We start from the raw sequence: 21,342 nt of genomic DNA, 5'->3' as shown, positions 1-21,342 counted from the left end.
CCAATGTAGGTTAGCACTTGAAGAATTCAGTTTTAATATTCACATGCCAAAGCAACCTTGAATGATCAGAATGGTGCCAATCTTTGGTACACTGCAGGGAACCATTCACAGCTCTATCAAACTCATTCAACTCAAGAGAGACCGCTCACCCAGTAATGCCAGTACTTGCTGCTCATAGGGCATTTGTACCGGTGGAGGGAATGTCTCGCCGATTCAATGGCCTCATTCAAAAAGGCACCTCCAAAGCTTGTTGATAGTGCAATGATGGTGATAATGCTGAAGAATGAAATTGTTCCTTATGTTAGTTCACTGCTGACTTTGTACTAGACTGACACCTTTAATTGCTGGAACATTAATCCAGCAAAGCATGGCAAAGTTAAAGTGTCATCTGTGGTTGTGTGAATTTCATGCCCAATGACTCATCAGTTTAACTTCTGAAAGTAGAAGATAGAGAAAGGATCAGAATGAGTTACAGGGAAATAAATTTAAAAATAAATTAAAGTTAAAGTCAAGACAGAAAGAGAAATAAGACAAATAGTGGACTAAGAGAATAAAGAACGAGAGACAGAAAAAAAGGAATTATTTTTAAAAGGTCAAGCAGAAGAATGTTTAGGCATTGTTGTACAAGTCCTTGGGATATTCTTGAATAAATGACAAGGCAGATGAGCCAAATATGCAAATGTACTCATCATCAGGAATATTGAACCAGCAGCACCATCCATCATAAACAGGAACCGGAGCAATATAATTCACGAGTTAAAAATCATATTTTCCAAGGCATTTCTTAAAGTCTCTTTAACCTGACAAATAGATTTCTTTTTAAATTCAAGGTGTTATAGTATTCAATGGTGCCCATTATTTAACAATTGTAATTTCCACAAATTGCACTCTGCAGAATTGCAATGCTGTGTTATAAATTAATATTTTGTTGTTATTAATGTCATTCATATCTTGAGTTTTCTAATAAAAATATAATTCTCCCCTAAATTTGACTGTGAAGTAAATGAAGTATTTAGAGTGCACTTTCTCAACTTTGGTAAATTAAAGAAATTGTGCTAATAAAATTGTTTATGAGGAATAAATCCCAAGGCTTTGCCCTTCCCATTTGCACTGATTAACTTAGTCTGGAATTGTGCCGAAGATAAAGGATTATAATGGTTTACCAGTACACTGAGCAATCAAATAACCCAAATTCAACCTCAGCAATCAGAATATATTAGCATTAATCCTGGAATGTGGAAACAGAGTGCTTTTGTCATTTTCCATAACAAGGTGCACTCTTAAATGTCGAGCCCAAATGTAGACGTTAATAGAGTGGTCCATATGTGAAGGTATATAAACTTATAAAGAATGTTGAACATTAGCAATTAAGAGCTAGACTTCCATTTTTTTGAGGTTTATATAAGCATTCAAATATTTTTCTCAAAGTTCTATTGAAACACATGGACCACTTGGAAATATGGTTTCTTTGAGCTTGTAAATATCTAAATAACATTCAATATTAAACTCTCTTGAGTTCAGCTGTTTAAAATTGAAAAGATAAATGCTGTCAAAACACATAGCAATCCAGCTAGTGCAATGTCACAAAGACTAATTATGTATCTGCAGCCTGCATGCAAAATATACAAGGCTAATTGTTTACTTCAGTGCAATGGCTTATCATTACATCATGACTATAATGTTTAAGTATATTGTTAACAATTTCTCCATCAATAGCTTCACCTTCAGACCCATTTGCAGTCATTATCTGATCTTCACAAATGGCAGGTTCCTGAGAATATATTTTTGAAAATGGTGTTGATATGCAGTCATATTCTGCATTAGGGCACTTCCTGGGAGGAAGGACTGAATCTATTCATGTTACAAGCTTCACTTTCTTTTTAAACTGAGTTGTGCATTTCTAATTTTGCATTCCTCCAGTTAAACAGCTAACAAATTTTCCACAGCTACTTATCATTCCACAGATCAAGTGAAGTTCAAATGTCAAAGGGACTACAAAAAGTAGGATATAGAATATAATTTATTTGCGACCAACTGAGTAGCCGCAAATAACACAGGATAAAACAAAACAAAAGAACTGCGGATGCTGGAAAATAGAAACAAAAACAGAAATTGCTGAAAATTCTCAGCAGGTGTGGCAGCATCTGTGGAGAGAAATCTGTTCCGAAGAAGGGTCACTAGACCTGAAATGTTAACTGATTTCTCTCCATAGATGCTGCCAGACCTGCTGAGATTTTCCAGCGATTTCTGTTTTCGTTTGTGTGTGTAAATAACATAGATTTATGGCTCTCTGGAGCCAAGAGCTGTACTAGCATATTCAAGTGTTGTTGTAATCTACCAGTATATTCATTCTAACTCCTTGGTTTGTAAAGTGGGCAAAATGCTTCTACTGTGAAAGCAACTTGATATAAAGGTTGGGTCTTAAAGTTTCTGTGTGCACGTCGGTTTATGTTCCAATGATTGTTCTGTGAATGGTTGAATTTTACTTATTTAAGTTTCCCATCCATTTCAATGGATCCAATTTTCTCTCCTGTTAAGAAGGACCAGATTCCTCCTCTGTAGTTAGGATTTCCAAGAGCATAGACGAAGGCATTGGCTATAGGTGATGTCTTTGCAAGGATGGCAGGAAGCTGCCAAGATAAGGGTAAACAGAAAGAATAATGGTGACATTAGTTTTAAAAATTCATCAAACTAAATAATAGAGACAGGAAATATCGACAGACCCCAGGTAAAGCAAGAATTATATATCTATATCTCCCTCAAACACAACATAATGGCTCTTTTTCCAGATTACTCATCAATTTTACTGCATCTTTAAACAACTAGCTAATTTAGAATTGTGTTTGTTTATCTCTGAACAGTATAATATTTGAAGAATGGAGTGAAATCAAATAAACTGTTCTAGTTTATTCTTTAGCAAAATAGCACCATTTGTATAATGGGAACGCTTGCCCCACCCCAATTTATACTCAAGCCTTACCAATACAATACCAATGATTATTACTTACCATCCTTAGTTTTGGAGACAAGACAGTAACATTTTCCAAGACAGCATACATGCACAACAGGCTATATGGTCCCCAGCAAATCAAAAGAGTCTTAAAAGGTAATCTAGTATTAAACTGAGAGGAAATAAAACAATTTGAGTTAGAATGGTATAAGTCATGCAATGATCATATTACCATAATAAGAATCCATTAGATTTCACTGAAGCTATGTCTACCTGTGTCAATGATATTAACCAATCTCTCTATACGCTCTACCTCCTTATTTATCAGACTTTTCAGTCTGAGCATGTGAATTTCCTGTGTTAACCCATCATTCTTAGCTGGCTCTGTAGAACTTATCACTGCTTTAATTTGCTGCCATTCTATCTATTTTCCATCTTTGATAATCCCTAACTGGATTACAATTCTATGATTAATGGTTCCTCTCCAGATAAATTTTCTAAGATTCCTAGCATCCATTCTAAGGTTCCCCCACAGTTCATCTCATCTATCCTGTGTTCAGCTGAACCCCCTACAGCTTCCAAATCAGAAATGCAGCCTGATGTTGATCTCAGAAAAAAAACAGCAACAATGGGAGAAGCCAAAACTATTCTTTTTTTGAGGACTACGTTTTTTTCAATCTCAGTAACTCCTTCAGTTGGTAAGATACAGCCATGTAATAATATTATCATCTGTATTTGTGTAATATGGACTATTTGGACTGAAACAGCACAATTAGAAGAATTTGAATTGAATTAACTTTAACGTCACATGTATTCAAATGAGTGCGGTGAAAACTTGATAAGTGGCTACTTACAGCACTATCTTAGGTACAAAAGTATCTATGTACAGCTTCTTCTGTTACAAGATTAACGTAACAATACCATCTTAGGTACAAAGTACCAAGGTACAGTCAGTTACAGAATAGAGATGTAAAGAAAAAATGTTGCATTACTGTATACACAGTATAACATTAGGTCAGAAAACCAAGAAGTTAAAAAAACAAATATCATACACCCTCTCTGAGATCTCTCTGCAGCAGACCAGTGCAGGAGACCTCCACATGGTCTAACCACACTCTGCCCTGTGCCGCTGCCCACCGCTTTGCACCAGGCCATGGGTTGCTGGCGTCCCCTCTTTGGGCTGCCGGTCACCGCCATCGCTGCTTTGGCCTGCCAACTGCCAACTGCCAACTCTGCTTCAGAGGCCAGGAGTCAGAGGTCAGGGGTGAGTGCCTGAGGCCGAGTGAAGGGAGCGAAAGGGTGAAAAGAGGGAGAGTTAAAGAAAATGAAAGAAAAGAATGGATGCAGCTCTGGCTGGAGAGCCCTATTTCACTGCCATCTTACTGGAAACGCAGCAATATCCTCACTAATTATCAACCCTCCACTAAGCTTAACAGCTCGCACAGAAAGGCCTTGAGTACACCAGAAATGAATAGCCAGGATTTTGAATGCGCTGCCCAATAGGGTGTTGGAAACAAGTTCAATAGTTACCCCAAAAGGGACTTGGAGCAATTTCTAAAGGACCACAATTACTTGTTATGGAGAAAGGTTGGGTTAACTGAGTTGCTGTTAAAAAGGTCCAACAAAAATCTAGAGGTCTCTTTTCTGTTCTGTTCCTCTTCTGGTTCCATAATATCAGCCAGCTTCCATTTTGCTCCTAAAGCAAAGCAGGGAGAACTCCCTTGGCGTTCACAAAAGTAGAGAAAGAAAACTCTTCACAAAATAATAGAAATTACAAATCAGATGGACTCCAGTCCATGTTCTGTTCCTGGTTCTTTGTTGACATTCTGTTATAAATAGTCATCAAATAGCTTTTTAATGATGTTGCACACAGACTGAATAGAAATTGAAATAAGTATATTCTGTTCAAGTAAGTCATCATGAGGTAAATACTTTCTAAATTATTCCTTCATTCTTCACAAGACATTTCCCTCTTGTTACCATTTCATAAAACAATTTTCATCATTTAGCGCTTTTTGAATGCCTCCATTGGTTTGCTGCATAATATCTGATTCAAGCAAAATGTGCCCTCATTAAGGTTTTCATCATAACTGTATTTTTCATTTCTGTTATCAGGGTCAGGATGTGCTCAAAGTGGAGCTTTACAATGAAATTTCCCCCATTGGTGTGGAGTCAGTGGCTGAACTGAATGTTGGACATGGGTACTGTGCAGAAACCATCAAATCATACTCTTTGTAGCCAGCATGAGTTTCTTAGTTAATTAGACTATGACGATTCTAAATTAATTACAGCATGAATGTTTGTCTCTACAAATAACCATTTCCTACTGATATCACATTATTCAGGTTGTTTGGGACAGTGAGTTCTCGCTCCTGACCCAGAAGCTCAATGTTCACGTCCCACTTCATGGCGGCCTTGGTGGTCAAAGAAAGTGCATTTGTAGCATGACCAAAAATATTGTGTATCAACATGCAAGTACTTACAAAGCACCCAAGTGTTAAGCACGGGAAAGATTCCTGGTCATGCATGCGATGATAAGAAAGTTGAACCTTCTCACATCACTGTCTGTAGTTCCAAACTACAGCATTCAAGTAAATTTGCATGTTGACACAGCAATTCAGATTCCCTTGACTATCTATAACAAACCACTGGTGCCTTCAGTTATTTCAAAATCAAAAATCAGAGCTAAGGGAAATATTTCACAAAATATCAAATTGTTGAAGTTGTATGGACAAGCTGCGAATAAAAACAAAGCATTCAGCTTCAAAATTCTCAAGAATCCATGTTTGGCCAATTGAAAGGCAGCCCCAGGACTTAAGAATGTGTTTCCAGAATGGTTTGATATTTTATGGGAACATTACCTTTTAACAAACAAACCAGTTTATTGGTATGTGAAGATCTTCTCTTTGATGCAAATGTATAAAAATTAAGTATGACAGCTCTCCAGACAGTAGTATCAGATATTCTTAGCCTGGCATACATTGCGGTCAGTCTCTGTCTCCAAATGTACAAATAGGATTAAACAGACTCGCTTCATTCTTCTCATGATAAAAACACTCTTTTTGTTTTCTTCAGTGTCTGTCTGTAAGTAGTTTCTTCATTCACCAGAAGTAGAAAGGGAGCTTTCACAAGTACAGAAATATCAACATCAGGAATAAGACTCTATTAGCACGCTTCAGGAAGAAGTTACAATGACTGAAGGATTGGGAGTGGTAAGAAATGGTCAAACAAGCTCAGATAGCACTCATGTGGAAAGTAGGTTCAGCACAAGGGAAGGTCCAAGTCACACAGATAACCATCCTCAGAAAAGAGTTCATTGGTATGACACTCTTAAAACGAACACTTGTATTCCAGGGAGGACAGTAGATGCACTCAATCAATCTACTCGTAAGGATATGGCCATAAAAGTTTGTTAACATTGTCACTTGTAGATGTGGGGAGTGAGATTTATTTTGCAGAACAGATCATAGGAATTGACGTTTCTGCCCAATGCCCTTTTCCACTTAAGTCAACCTGACATCACCAGATATGTGATAGAAAGAAAATGTAATGGTGTCAGACTGCCAATCGTCCAGGAATGTATCCCTGATAACTTCACTAATTGTGACAATGTCTCAGTACTTGATAATACTAGTTTGCAGGGATACATTAAATGCTTTTATAACCTCTCTCACTGTAAGCAACTTGCTCCATTAATAAATGGCTCAGACTGACACTTGGCACATACTATTGCCCCAAATAATTCATGAGAAGCAGTTTTGCACTGTCGTTTCTTTTATGCACTACCCACTTTAAGTAAGATTTAGAACAAAAGTATGTACAGCAAAATCATAAAACAGTCATGAAAACTATGTTTAAACTGCAAATGTACTGTCATGGCAATGAAAAGATCAACGACGTTTTTATTGCAGTCTTAATAAGATTAAATAACTTATTTTTACCTTGACTTGTCCAGTTTTCTTGAATTTATTCGCACAAGATTGGTAAGAAGTTACCATGATGAAAAGTGGGAAGACAAATTCAAAAAATGCCACTGGGACGAAGAATGAGACAAATGTTCTGATAGGAAAATAAATCAAGGTACAGGCAATATTATGTGTTAGACTCCAATTCATATTTCACAAAGTAGAATGGTATAAACATTTTTGCAGCATCTGCAGTTTATATTATACAGGTAGTGGACGTGTTTGAGCTTTGACTTCCTTCAGGCAATGTGATTCCCAAAGGCATCCTCAGGCCTCATTAAAGACATTCGTTCAGGATTGAGTGCTCAAAAAGAACAGAACATCTTTCTTTATTTAAACTGAATTAATCTAAGGTGTTTTATACTGTTAGTGGTGCAGCTTGTACTTCACATGGAACGAAATTGGCAGTTGATATCTGTAATCTAAGCTGACCTGTTTCAGTTTGATACTGCATTATTTCTAAATCCAACGTTGTCACAAATCAGATTTGACAGTTTCTCCTGGAGCCCAATGGACACCCATTGGTGCTTTATCAGCTTACCTGCATTTTGCAAACAGTGACAGTCCTTTCTGGAAAAGGAATTTAAATTTGTCAGTGTTCTTCTGCCCTGATACAACTTGCCTTTATGAAGTGCCTTTAATTTAGGGAGCGATTCCAAGTATCCGCACAGAGATGTCATGGAAAACAGATGAGCAAAAGCTTGGCTGAAAAGACCAATTGTAAGAAGGGTCTTAAGGAAGAAATTAGAAATTGCAAAACAGAGCAAGAGATTGACAGTATGTGGAGCTGGATGAACACAGCAGGCCAAGCAGCATCTTAGGAGCACAAAAGCTGTTTGGCCTACTGTGTTCATCCAGCTGTACACTTTGTTATCTCGGATTCTCCAGCATCTGCAGTTCCCATTTTCTCTGAAAAGATTGACAGCCTGAGCTTAGGTTTCTGAAGGCATGACTGCCAAAGGTGGGGCAAAGCAACTGGAGGCAATGCATTAGAGCCTAGTTGGCAGAAGGATGCAGAGTTTCAAGAAATGGCAGGGCTGGTGGGGATGCGGAGATGGGATTAAGTGAGGTCATGAGGGATTTGAAGGTGAAGTCAAGGATTTTAAAATCAAGATGTTGGAGACTGGTAGCCTTCATAGATAAATGAGATAGGGTTGATACGTCATGAGGACTTTGGTATCCAAACAGAATTTGCCCCTTTTGGGACCTGAATTCAGGGTCAATTAAAGATCAGCGGTCTGTAGTGCCTGGGGAACAGCCACTTACCTGGCTTCTTGAATTGGCCACTTAATGGCCAGAAGGTGAAACTATCATCCTGTTCCATGCCATATGATTAATTCTGTCCAGTAGCTTAACAAAACTGGTTGTTTGTGCCAAGCACAGAAAAGGACATCCACTACACTTTTCTCACAGTTGCTATGGATTTCCAACAAATGCCAATCTTGTCAGCAAGACCTACATCCTGAGAATGACTTACATTAATAAGAAATTCATCAGCATACCTGTCACCTTTAGAATAGTCCAGTGTGCAGCAAGTTCTTAATGGTTCGTAATCATATTCACCCCATCCAAATAATGGCATAGAAGCCCAGAATCCAGCAAATCCCCAGATAATTGCCAAAACAGTCACGGTACTGCTCCATTGTAATCTTGACCCTGCAAATAAGATTTAATACGTGGATGGTTGTCAATCCGTAATTAAATCGTATTCAATGTGTGGAAATCTAGGTTAAACTAAATCACCATTAAGTTCACCAATCAGCATTTTAGCAATCCATTTTCAACAATAAAACAACTTTAATATCATAGATTGTTGAGTTTTCTAGCCATGTACAAACTCTTGTTAAAATTCAGATAGGTCAAGATATTCTGTGACTTGAATTACTAATCAGCTGAGCATCACCCCAAAATAGTCCCAAGTTTGATCCCTGATATATGGAGTTAGGTTAAAGGAAATTAGCCTGGATTCTAAACTCTAACAGTTCTCCAGTGACTTTTTCTACCCATAGTGTGAACAGTTTGAAGGTTGGCCATGATGCTTTCCCTATAATTAAGCAGCTTGTAGAGGCTTTACTGCTGCAGCTCACAGAGGAATCACAGCCCAGTAATGAATCACCATCCTCTGGCTAGAAAAGGACATGGCAATTTTTTAAAAATCAGATTTAGTGTATTTAGAGATCAAGAAAAGGGGATTTTTCCACAGCTCCTTACATAACTGACCAGTGCTGTGACTATTCAGAATCACTACACTTAAATGCTTTGTTAAAGGAGAAATTGGAGTAAGTCGAAGTTCCACTCTCTTGGCTAGAATAGACCAACAGATTACTTTAAAAAAAATCAACTCCACAATGAGCTATATTCAGTCTTTCACTAATCTTTAATTTGTTCACAAGGGATGAATCCTAATGAGCTCCACAAAGACTGCTGTTTTAATAAGGAGCTGATCACAGCATAATCAGGTTTCAAATGAATTTGGAATTCTTTGTTCTGCTTCAGGTTTTACAGTTTGGTCACATCTCTGACACTGGGATGAATAAACATGTTTGTTTTCCTAAGATTTCAATGAGGTGCATTAGTCTGTGAGGCAAGTCGATCCAGGAAAAAGTTTCAACCGTGTCTTCCTTACAAGTTTAAAGCTTCCTATGCTTTTTATAATCTAAATGTCTTGGGAAAAATATAATACTTCTTCACGTTTCAAAATTTCCTGAAATTTTTCTTCTCAGATTTACTTGGAAAATGTAAACTGAGAGGAGGATAAAATGAAACAAAACAGTGGTAGAAGGCAATTTAATCTGTGTCAGTTGTGTTTCAGAATTAGCTTGGGATGACTTACTGCTGCAGTTCAGGTGGTACCTGTCCCAAGCAATGGCAGCACACGCATTAATGCTAGCAAGGGATGTCAAAAATCCTTGGAAACCATGAGTCTGGCAACCTTCTGATCCATATGGCCAGTACCTGTGAGGGAAGCAGGCAAGAAACATATAGGCATTGAGGTAGGGGAGTCCAAAGTTAGGTATTGTAAATATGAAGTGACACATAATAAATTAAGTTGCAAATTCAGGAGAATTGTTTATTCAGAGCCTAATTAGCATGTGGAACATGTATTTAACATTTAAGAGGAATCCAGATAAATACACTGCTATATAAATACGTTGTGATGGTGGTAAATATAGATTTTAATCTCCATCATCTGATTTTTATACTTTCGACCTTACATGGACTAAAATTGTTTAAAAGAAGAATAAAAACTGTCTAACAATGGCTTCCAGTGATCACCTGACCCCAGGTTGCGGCAAGTCCAGGAGACCAATAAACAAAACCAACTGCATCGAAAATGTCATTTTATCTAAAATCTTGAAACTTGGCAGTTGAGTCAAGTATCTCAGATTCATATCTTCTGTTTTAATTCACATTTGTGTGATAATTTCATATTTTGACAGGTGAGAGACGTGACTGCAAAGACAGTTTGTGAAGACAATTAAATCAGGCACAAGAATATACACTGAGCCATATTTCAGGAGATGGTTTTGACCAGCAGAGTAGAAAGAAAGAATCTGGATTGGTAACAGTGAGGGCTGAAAAATTCTTTCTCTTCATCTCAGTGTCTCTCATCACCTAACGAAGACAGCACCCAGTGAAAAAAACAAATTGTGGAAAGAACAGTTCATTGGATTATGTTTTCAATGGCATCTACATGCTTTACTACTGCTGAGGATGCCACTCAACAATTAAACAACTGTGGTGACAGGTTAAAAATCTTACACCTCAAGAATTCTAAGGACTTTTAAACTGTGTAGCCTTTATTCTTCCTGCCTGGACAAGATACTTACTCTTTTAAAGTTATCAACTGTGTGTTTTTGATGTTGTGTTTTTGTTATTTTACCTGGGGTTAATAGGTAATAATATTCCTCTTTTACTTAAGAAACCCTTGTAAATGGCTCCTTTATTTTGATCTACTAGCCATATCTTTAAATAATGCATGGTATAACCGCATGCTAAAGAAGTAAAAATACTTGTTGCAATTGTCTGAGAAGGGATTGAAACAAAAACAGAGTACATTCCTCCTTACCATTTGATTGTAACAACATGAAGGAGGAAGGAATAGCAAGTTAAGTTGATTGGTTGTGATGGAGAATGGGAGCAGGCTGGTGTAACACTGGTATAGACCAATTGAGACAAATTACCTTTTTCTGTGCTGTACACCTTAAGTAATTCTCTGAAACCAAACCAAGAAATTGATAACCAGGTCTACCTTAGAAAGCTTGAGAAAGCAGCTACAAATGCATTCAAGCAGATGCCAGTGTCCGATACAGCCAAGCTGGCTATTAAGAGATTGCTTGGTGTCTGGATTTCTTTTATCTTGTAAAAGGATAAAATCGTTATCACATTCAGGAACAGTCCAAGGAGAGCTGTGGAGCAGAACAGAGATCTGGGGATGGGTTCAAATGATAAAACATAACATATTGTTTTTCATTGAGCCGCATCACACGGTTACATATATTTCTTTGCTTTTTTTCTTGAGAAGCAGCACTATGTTGGTAAAATACCTCTGTATTCAGTAACGTTGAAGCAGATTATGTCTAACTTATTATCAAACCAAATCACATACAATCACGCTCGTGATATAATTAAACAATGAACCTAATCTCAAGTTTATTGAATTTGCAGTATCCACTTTTTCTAACAGCTGAATAAACATGCAAAGCAGCCCAAGACATCCACTTTGGAAATCCTATTGGAATTCTATGATCGTCTTGACTGAATACAACTGTGGAAGATAAAACATTGTCTTGCTAAACAAACAATAGCACTCAAACACCCATTTGACATCGACCTACATAAACTTAAGGTATTCCCACTTTTTCATATGCTACATGGAGGCAAATATATTCTCACACATTGATGCTTAGACACATTTCACTGTCACCGTTAGTGAATGTTGCATTCATGACAGAATCTGATAATAAATCAATCTAGTGTACCACAACATCAATTTTACAAGCTTCTGTGAAATCGAACAAGCCCATTTTTACCTTCCAGTAATAGAGTGGTCCCAAGTGCAAATACTTCAAACTCACTGAATCCCTCAATGATAGGTTTGGTAGTTACCATCTTTACACCCTGGTAGAGCAAGACCCTGACTTGCTCCCTTAAATATTGCTGACCAAATCAAGGCATTGAAAAAGCATGGATACACGTCAGTTGTTTATGTAATTTCTCAGAAAGAAAGGAGGGCACTGGGGAAGCTTTAGCAATCTTGAAGAGTCTCATGACTGCGGTGTACTCAAGCCTGTTAAATCGCATTTGCAGACTTTGAAATGCATTCATTAAATCACAGCAAGGCCTTTGTGAAGAAGCATAATTTAATGCTCTTTTGGTCAGAGTACAGTCAGAGACCATTCTGGCACAGTATTGTTTTTATATACAGCTGATCTTTAGTAACATTTCTCTTAAATTTGTCAATTATCTTGCCATAGTTACAAAGATCAACAAACAGGTCAGTCTAAATTAATCTGTAAATGATTTACACTGTTTCATTTGATTGAAATGCAATCGGTTCCAATGTAGCCAGATAGTGAAGAATGAGTTTGTTGTATCCTATGTTGCCACTGCACTCACAGCAGTTTCAAAATGCAACACACTTTCAATAATGCTAGTGTTTTAGTGTATGGCTCTCTCACCAAACTTTATAGTTGTTTATCATCTTGTGCAAAGTAGGACCCCGATGGAAGAGGTGGTTGCAGATCATTTCTGCCGCACTTCTGTTGTAGTGTAACTTGGATGTAAGGCCATGCTATCATGTGTCTGTGCCATTTTGCTGTCGTTGGGGTAGCAGTGAAGAAGTACACTGCTAAAAAAGAATGGACGAACCAGATGGTGAATGACTTAAGGGTAATTTGGTCCAGTCTCCACAATGTATTCCAAGGGTGGATACAATTTCAGGATTAAGCAATTCAATTTTTGCTCCTCAGGTCAATCAGCTGAAAGACTGCAGACTGCTTAGATCAAATCATTGTTCAGACTGGAAGGCAATATTGCATTGAGAATAATTTCTCACAACATGTGCGAATGAAGGAGTGTGACAAATAGGGTTGATGAGTTTCAGGTGCAGATTGCCAGATAGAAAGGTATTCCAATGGGGGAAATAGTTGCTGCAGCAACATAAACAGAAGGATTTGTTAGTAACTCCTTTGCCTGTCCAACTTTCTCTCTCTTTGGGCTCTATCTTATCATTTACTCCCTATCCCACCCACCTTCCTAGTTTCTGCATATAGACTGACGTTTTCCCACCCACCATCAGTTCTGAGGAAGGGTCACCAGACACGAAATGTTAACTCTGTATTCTCCTCCACAGATGCTGCCAGACCTGCTGAGCTTTTCCAGCAACTTTGTTTTTGTTCATAATCAGAAGGACTATGTGTAAATGCTGATGCAGGTGATTTCCCGGGAATGACACTGGAAGTTGAAATTTCCGATGGATAATTAGAACATAATTAGCTGCAACATGACCTCATGGTTCCAAAACGCAAACCCTCTACCGATAAAACCTAACACACTGTACGCCTCTTTAACGACCCTATCAACCTGGGTGGTAACTTTCTGGGATCTATGTACATGGACACTGAGCTTTCTCTGCTTGTCCACACTGCCAAGAATCTTACCATTAGCTCAGTACTCTGTGTTCCTGTTACTCCTTACAAAGTGAATCACCTCATACTTTTCTGCATTAAACTCCATTTGCAACCTCTCAGCCCAGCTCTGCAGCTTATCTATGTCCATCTGTAAACTGCAACATCCTTCCGCACTATCCACAACTCCACTGACTTTCGTGTCTTCTGCAAATTTACTAACCCATCCTTCTATGCCCTCATCCAGGTCATTTATAAAAATGACAAACAGCAGTGGCCCCAAAACAGATCCTTGCGGTACACCACTAGTAACTGAACTCTAGGATGAACATTTCCCATCAGCCACCACCCTCTGTCTTCTTACAGCTAGCCAGCTTCTGATCCAAACCACAAAATCACGCTCAACCCCATGCCTCCGCATTTTCTGCAATAGCGTACCGTGGGGAAACTTATCAAATGCTTTACTGAAATCCATATCCACCACATCAACCGCTTTAGCCTCATCCACCTGTTTAGTCACCTTCTCAAAGAGCTCAATAAAGTTTGTGAGGCATGACCTTTCCGTCACAAAACGGTGTTGACTATCCCTAATCAAATTATTCCTTTCTAGATGATAAATCTTATCTCTTATAATCCTTTCCAATACTTTACCCATAAACAAATTAAGGCTCATTGGTCTATAATTACCAGGGTTGTCTCTACTCCACTTCTTGAACAAGGGGACAACATTTGCTATCCTCCAGTCTTCTGGTACTATTCCTGTAGACAATGATGACATAAAGATCTGCCAAAGGCTCTGCAATTTCCCCCCTAGCTTCCCAGAGAATCCTAGGATAAATCCTGTCTGGCCCAGGTGTCTTATCTATTTTCACACTTTCCAGAATTGCTAACATCTCCTCCTTATGAACCTCAATCCTGTCTAGTCTAGTAGCTTGTATCTCAGTATTCTCCTCAACAACATTGTCTTTTTCCTGTGTGGATACTGATGAAAAATATTTATTTAGTGCCTCCCCTATCTCTTCAGACTCCACGCACAACTTCCTACTACTGTCCTTGACTAGCCCTAATCTTACTCTAGTCATTCTTTTATTCCTGACGTACCTATAGAAAGCTTTAGGGTTTTCCTTGATCCTATCTGCCAAAAACTTCTCATGTCCCCCCCGGCTCTTCTTAGGTCTCTCTTTAGGTCCTTCCTGGCTAACTTGTAACTCTCAAGCGCCCTAACTGAGCCTTCGTGCCTCATCTTTACATAAGTCTCCTTCTTCCTCTTGACAAGAGATTCAACTTCTTTAGTAGACCATGGTTCCCCCACTCGACCACTTCCTCCCTGCCTGATAGGCACATACTTATCAAGGACACGCAGTAGCTGTTCCTTGAACAAGCTCCACATTTCAATTGTGCCCAACCCCTGCAGTTTCCTTCCCCATCCTATGCACCCTAAATCTTGCCTAATCTCCTCATAATTGCCTTTCTCCCAGCTTTAACTCTTGCCCTGCGGTATATACCCATCCCTTTCCATTGCTAAAGTAAACGTACCCGAATTGTGGTCACTATCACCAAAGTGCTCACCTACCTCCAAATCTAACACTTGGCCTGGTTCATTACCCAGAACCAAATCCAATGTGGCCTCACCTCTTGTTGGCCTATCTACACAGTGTGTCAGGAAACCCTCCTGAGCACATGGGATTAAAAACTGACCCATCTAAAGTACTCTAATTATAGCATTTTCAGTCCATATTTGGAAAGTTAAAGCCCCCATAACAACTACCCTGTTACTTTCACTCCTATCCAGAACTTTCTTTGTAATCCTTTCCTCTACAGCTCTGGAACTTTTCAGAGGCCTTTAGAAAACTCCCAACAGGGTGACCTCTCCTTTCCTGTTTCTAACGTCAGCCCGTACTATCTCAGTATACGAGTCCTCATCAATCATCCTTTCTGCCACCGTAATACTGCCCTTGATTAACAATGCCACACCTCCCCCTCTTTTACCACCTTCCCTGATCTTACTGAAACATCTAAACCCCACAACCTGCAACAACCATTCCTGTTCCTGCTCTATCCATGGCTCTAAAAAGGCCACAACATCAAAGTCCCAGGTACCAACCCATGCTGCAAGTTCACCCACCTTATTCCGGATGCTCCTGGCATTGAAGTAGACACACTTCAAACCAGCTTCCTGCCTGCCGGTACACTCCTGTGACCTTGAAACATTATTCATGACATCTCCAATCTCAACCTCCTGTACTCTGGAGCTACAATTCAGGTTCCCATCCCCCTGCTGAATTAGTTTAAACTGTCCCGAAGAGGGCTAGCAAATTTCCCCCCCAGGATATCAGTACCCCTCTGGTTCGGGCATAGACCATCCTGTTTGTAGAGGTCCCACCTACCCCAGAATGATCACCAATTATCGAGGTATTTGAATTCCTCCCTCCTGCACCATCCCTGCAGCCACGTGTTCAACTGCTCTCTCTCCCTATTCCTCACCTTGCTAGCACATGGCATGGGTAACAAACCAGAGATAACAACTCTATTTGTTCTAGCTCTAAGCTTCCACCCTACCTCCTTGAATTTCTGCCTTACATCCCCATCCCTTTTCTGACCTATGTCATTGTTGCCTATGTGGACCACGACTTGGGGCTGCCCGCCCTCCACCTTAAGGATCCCGAAAACACGATCCAAGACATCATGGACCCTGGCACCTGGGAGGCAACACACCAACCGCGAGTCTCTCTTGTTCCCACCGAATCTCCTTTCTGTCCCCCTAACTGTGGAGTCCCCAATGACTTTTGCTCTCCTCTTCTCCCCCCTTCCCTTCTGAGTAACAGGGACAGACTCTGTGCCAGAGACCTGTACCCCGTGGCTTGCTGTAGTAAGTCATCCTCCCAAGCAGTATCCAAAATGGTATACTTCTTATTGAGGGGAATGGCCACAGGGGATCCCTGCACTGTCTGCCTGTTCTCTTTCTGTCCCCTGACTGGAGCAAATCTACCTTTTCCCTGTACCTGTGGTGTGGGTACCTCCCTGTAACTCCTCTCAATTACCCCCTCAGCCTCCCGAATGATCTGAAGCTCATCCAGCTCCAGCTCCAGTTCCCTAATGCAGTTTCTGAGGAGCTGGAGCTGGATGGACTTCCCGCAGATGAAGTCAGTGGAGACACTAGTGGTGACCCTTACCTCCCACATTCTACAGGAGGAGCTTCACCCAGACCCCAATCCCCTCATATATCTGAACCCTCCAGTTCCTCAAAGCAATCCCTAAGATCAATTGCTTAAGCAGACCTGGCCTCATTTGGACTCAACTGCCCTGAAATGGGTTTCCTTGACAAATTCCTTCAACATGAATTTCCCCTCTGTAGCCACGCCATGATCTACTCGACTCATTCATCCATGTACCAACATTTTTGCCTACCTTGGATGCAAACCTTCACCGACCTGTCACCTCAAACTTACCCGCCTGCCACTCGTGACCCCTCACCTGCCTAACATCCCAACCCTCAACCACTGCCACTTTATGCCCTCATCCACCTGTCAACTTAACCCTCTCCCACTCTACCCCACCCATCAGCAACATTGAGGACAGAAAAGGAACTAGAGAAAGGAATGCCAGTAATCTCGACATCAAGGACCAATTCCACCTGCTAAATGTGTAGTGGGAGATGCAGCTCAAGGATCAGGCTCATCAGCCCAATAAGGTCCCAAAGAATCCACAACCAGTGGCATGGAATTTCCGAGATAGACAATTATAGTTGTTAGTGAGTAATTGCTAATGAAGACGACACTGAGCTGCCACCTTACCCCTCAGCCATCTTCTGCATTATCCACTCAATCACCTGACATCGTATTCTCTGAACCACATGCTACCCCAACCCCTCACCCACCTTATCATTGCAAACCTAAACTTGGCACTATACCACCCCAACCCAGTGAAAACCGTAGCATTTAACTCAACCTCCAGATCACATCACATGGACTGCAGTAATCCAAGAAGTCAGCTCATCGCTGCATTCTCAAGGGTGATTAGTGATGGGTAATAAATGGTGGCCCAGCAAAACCCATATCCCTTGATTGAAGCAATTAAGAAAAAAAGGTAAGGAAAATTGTTTCAAAATGGAAAGGTGGGACAAACAAGTTCAAAGCTCAAATTTCTGAAGAAGGGTCTAAGCCCAAAACATCAGCTTTCCTGCTCCTCTGATGCTGCTTGGCCTGCTGTGTTCATCCAGCTCCACATCTTGTTATCTCAAGTTCAAAGCTTTCTGGATTTCAAAAGATGTAGAAATTATGGCAAAAAAAAGTTTTGCTTATGATGGATGTCACGTGGAAAGTGCTGTTGAGAAGCGGGCCGAATATGGTAGGTTCATAGGGTTGTGACAAAACAAGTGAGTGAAGCGATGTGGGAATATGGAAGTTGATGGGCATCCTACATAAAACAGGATTCCAATGTCTTTGAAAGGCACATAAATGGTAAAACGATGGTGAAAGAAGACTTAAGGTTGATTAGAAACCAAACAGGGTATTTATATATGAAAGGAGGGGGCATGACTGAGGTATTAGATGAATAATTTGCATTTGGCTTTGCCAAGTGTTAATAATCCTATCTGATAGTATTATTGGACAAATCAGCTTCAGAATGTAAGTGGACAAAAACAAAAATGCTGGATAGGCTCAGCAGGTCTGGCAGCACCTGTGAAGGAAAAAACAAAGCTAACATTTTGGGCCTGGTGACCCTTCCTCAGAAGTTACAACTCCAACTCCCTCAAACGTCTTGACTTAGCCCCCTCTCCTCACCACAACTGTCCAACCCTGACTTGATAACCCCTCAGTCCCCCTTGGGTAGCAACAACACCTCTGTCAGCTGGACCCAATACTGCTCCCTCTGTCTGAGGTCCACAAATGATAAGACCAAAAGACCTTAAGATATTGGAACAGAATTAGGCCATTCAGTCCATCGCATATGTTTCAACATTCAATCATGGCAGATACGATTTTCAATCTTATTCTCCTGCCATCTCCCCATAACCTTGATCCCTTTACTAATGAAGAATCTATCGCTGTCTTGAATATATTCAATGACTTGGCCTCCACATGCTTCTGTGGCAATGAGTTCCACAGATTAACTGCCCTGTGGCTGAAGAAGTTCCTTCTTATCTCAGTTCTAAAGGGTCATCACTTCACTCCGAGGCTGTGCTCTTGAGCCTCTCCTGAAGGTGGAAACAGCTTAAAAGAGCCCTGAACTAGGACTCCCAAATTCCTTTGAGCTTCAAATTTCCAAAGCCATTCCACATTTAGAAACTAATTTATGCCTCTATTCTTCCTACCAAAGTCCATAACCTCACACTTTCTCTCATTGTATTCCATCTGCCTCTTCTTTACCCATTCTCCTAGTCTGTACAAGTCTCTCTGCAGTCTCGTCTCTTCTTCAATACCACCCGCCCCTCCAGCTACCTTTCTGTCAATAGTAAACTTAGCAGTGATGTCCTCAATTCCTTCATCCAGATTGTTAATGTATAACGTGAATAATTGTGGTCTAAGAACAGACCCCTGTGGATCTCCATTAATTACTAACTGCCGTCCTGAAAAGACCCCTTTATATCTCACTCTCTGCCTTCTGCAATTTGACCAAACCTCTATCCATATCAATACCTTGACCCTAAAACCATGGGTCCTTATCTGATTCAGCAGCCTCCTGCACTGCACCTTGCTTTCTGGAAATTCACTGGCTCTCTTCTATCTAACTTGCTCATTACCATCTCAAAGAATTCTAACAGATTTGTTGGGCTATCCCACCCCTTGACAAAGCCATGCTGACTCAGCTTTATTTTACCAAGCACTTCCAAGTACTCCATATTCTAACTCTTCATAATGGACTCTAAAATTTGACGAACAACCAAAGGTTGGCTAACCAGCTTGCAGATTTCTGACTTCTGCCTCACCTCCTTTTTAAACAGAGGTGTTACATTAGCCATTTTCCAGTCCTCTAGAACCCTGCCTGACTCCAATGATTCCAGAAAGATCACCATCAATGCCCCTATTATCTCCGCAGCTATCTCCTTCAGAACTCTGGAGGGTAGTCCATCAGGTTTGGGTGATTTATCTAGCTTCAGAACTTTCCATTTCCTTGGAAGAAAAAATGGCCAGGAAAAATTGGCAGCTAATTTAGTTTTAAGCACTTAGCTATGCTGCCATCAGCCAAACAATGATTTGATTATTAAAGGGCCATTGGTCTGAACTCACATAAGACGTATTTGTATGAGCCAAATGACAAAAATATTCAATTATATTCTGGGAATGCTCATGTAATCTATCATGTGTATAAGATAATCCATCTCTGCATTATATCTCAGAGAGATCAGATTTTATTAAAGCAAGTATGCTTTCAATAAATTGCAAAATAACAGATGGTGAAGGTTGTGAATCATCACTTGTTTTGGGTTTTCAAATCTGGTTGAGTATTGGGGCAAGATTAAGAAAATCATTACTTGAGTTGTCATTTGTGACACTGATTGAACATTGGAAAAATATTTCAAACATCAGTGTGACTGGAAAAAACACCAAGATAAATACATGAGTGTTAATGTTCCAGCGAGCTGACTGGAAACAGCATGAACCAATTGCACAGCCTGAAATAAGTCACATCATTTACTGCAAGAGAAACCGTACATGTTGCGGACAAAAGACAGACACAAGGATAGGGGCAACATAGAAAAGCTATGGAAATGTGGGGACTGTGGCAAGGGATTCAATTACCCATCCCAAGTGGAAACTCGTCAATACAGTCACTCTGGAGAGAGGCTGCACTGTGTGTGGGAAAGGATTCAGTAAGTCAGCCAACTTGCTGAAACACTGGCTGATTCACACTAAGGAGAGGCCATTCAGCTGCAGGGATTATGGAAAGAAGATTGGGCAGTCAAACAACTTCACTGTACAGCAGCAAATTCACAATGAGGAGAAACCATTTACCTGTTCCGTGTGGAAAGGGATTCATTCAGTCGGTTACCCTGCTGACACACCAGCAGATTAACACTGAGGAAAAGCCATTCAGCTGCACTTACTGTGTCAGGCCATCTCACTGTACACCAGCAAACTCACACTGGGGAGAAGCCATTCACCTGCTCCCTGTGTGGCAGGATATCCATTGATTCATCCACCCTGCTGACACACTAGTGAGTTCATACCAGAGACAGGCCATTCACCTGCACTGAGTACTGGAAGGGATTTGCTCATTAAAAAATTTGAGGCTAGTTGTGTGATCAAAACATATTGATTGAACAATATGTACTCCTTTTACCTGTTTTAGTTATTGTAGGTAATAGGAGAAAGTGGATACTTTAGATGAAGTTAACCAAATAAAATGTAAACTGTGACTCATAAAAAGCCAGAGCTAGGTTTGTGAACAGATGATGATTTGTACTTGGACTTTAGGAGCTCAATATTAATATTTGCTGCTTGACACAAAATCCAACAATTTGGCAAAGAGCGCTATGAACGATTTTAAAGACATTTTGTAAGATGCATTTTAATGCGTGTCAGGGCTTATATTTGACAAAAAACTAAAGAAATAAAATCTACACAAAGTGGAAAGATGCCAATGTGTGGAGATTTAGAAAGATCCAGGGTTGTAAGTATATAAACATACAACTGCTGGGAAGTTACCTCTTCGGTTTAACAGAGCCCATAGAAATGCTCTATGGTACATTGATACCTGTAGGCAAACAGGGCATATTGGTTCCTGATCATATTGGATGCTACTTTTCACACAATACCATGATGAGATTGTACACTTACTGAGACCCTTCAGGAAA

At 40.0% G+C, this 21,342-nt stretch overlaps 1 protein-coding gene across 1 annotated transcript; it reads right to left on the bottom strand.

Moving 5' to 3' along the window:
* Positions 1-1,623: 1,623 nt before the first annotated feature.
* Positions 1,624-12,100, bottom strand: rgra (retinal G protein coupled receptor a). The gene is made up of 7 exons (XM_048563769.2): positions 11,949-12,100; positions 11,168-11,324; positions 9,749-9,870; positions 8,418-8,571; positions 6,892-7,009; positions 3,009-3,122; positions 1,624-2,630 (listed from the first exon to the last, which is right to left on the bottom strand). Exons 1-7 carry the CDS (start codon positions 12,025-12,027, stop codon positions 2,487-2,489), a joined length of 888 nt encoding a protein of 295 aa, XP_048419726.1. The 5' UTR covers positions 12,028-12,100; the 3' UTR covers positions 1,624-2,486.
* Positions 12,101-21,342: the final 9,242 nt, after the last annotated feature.

Source organism: Stegostoma tigrinum, chromosome 37, assembly GCF_030684315.1.
Source record: "Stegostoma tigrinum isolate sSteTig4 chromosome 37, sSteTig4.hap1, whole genome shotgun sequence".
Taxonomy (NCBI): domain Eukaryota; kingdom Metazoa; phylum Chordata; class Chondrichthyes; order Orectolobiformes; family Stegostomatidae; genus Stegostoma; species Stegostoma tigrinum.
The sequence above is the reverse complement of the archived record's forward strand: the minus strand, read 5'-3'. Positions and strand labels throughout refer to the sequence as shown.

Bases quoted from the DNA above. Each gene is read 5' to 3' on its own strand.
- rgra (XM_048563769.2), bottom strand. From the start codon at position 12,027: ATGGTAACTACCAAACCTATCATTGAGGGATTCAGTGAGTTTGAAGTA. The intron at 9,871-11,167 runs GTAGACCTGGTT...CTTCCCTCACAG, and splicing joins GCTTTCTCAAGCTTTCTAAG to GTACTGGCCATATGGATCAG. The intron at 8,572-9,748 runs GTAAGTCATCCC...TCTTATTTGCAG, and splicing joins GTACCACCTGAACTGCAGCA to GGTCAAGATTACAATGGAGC.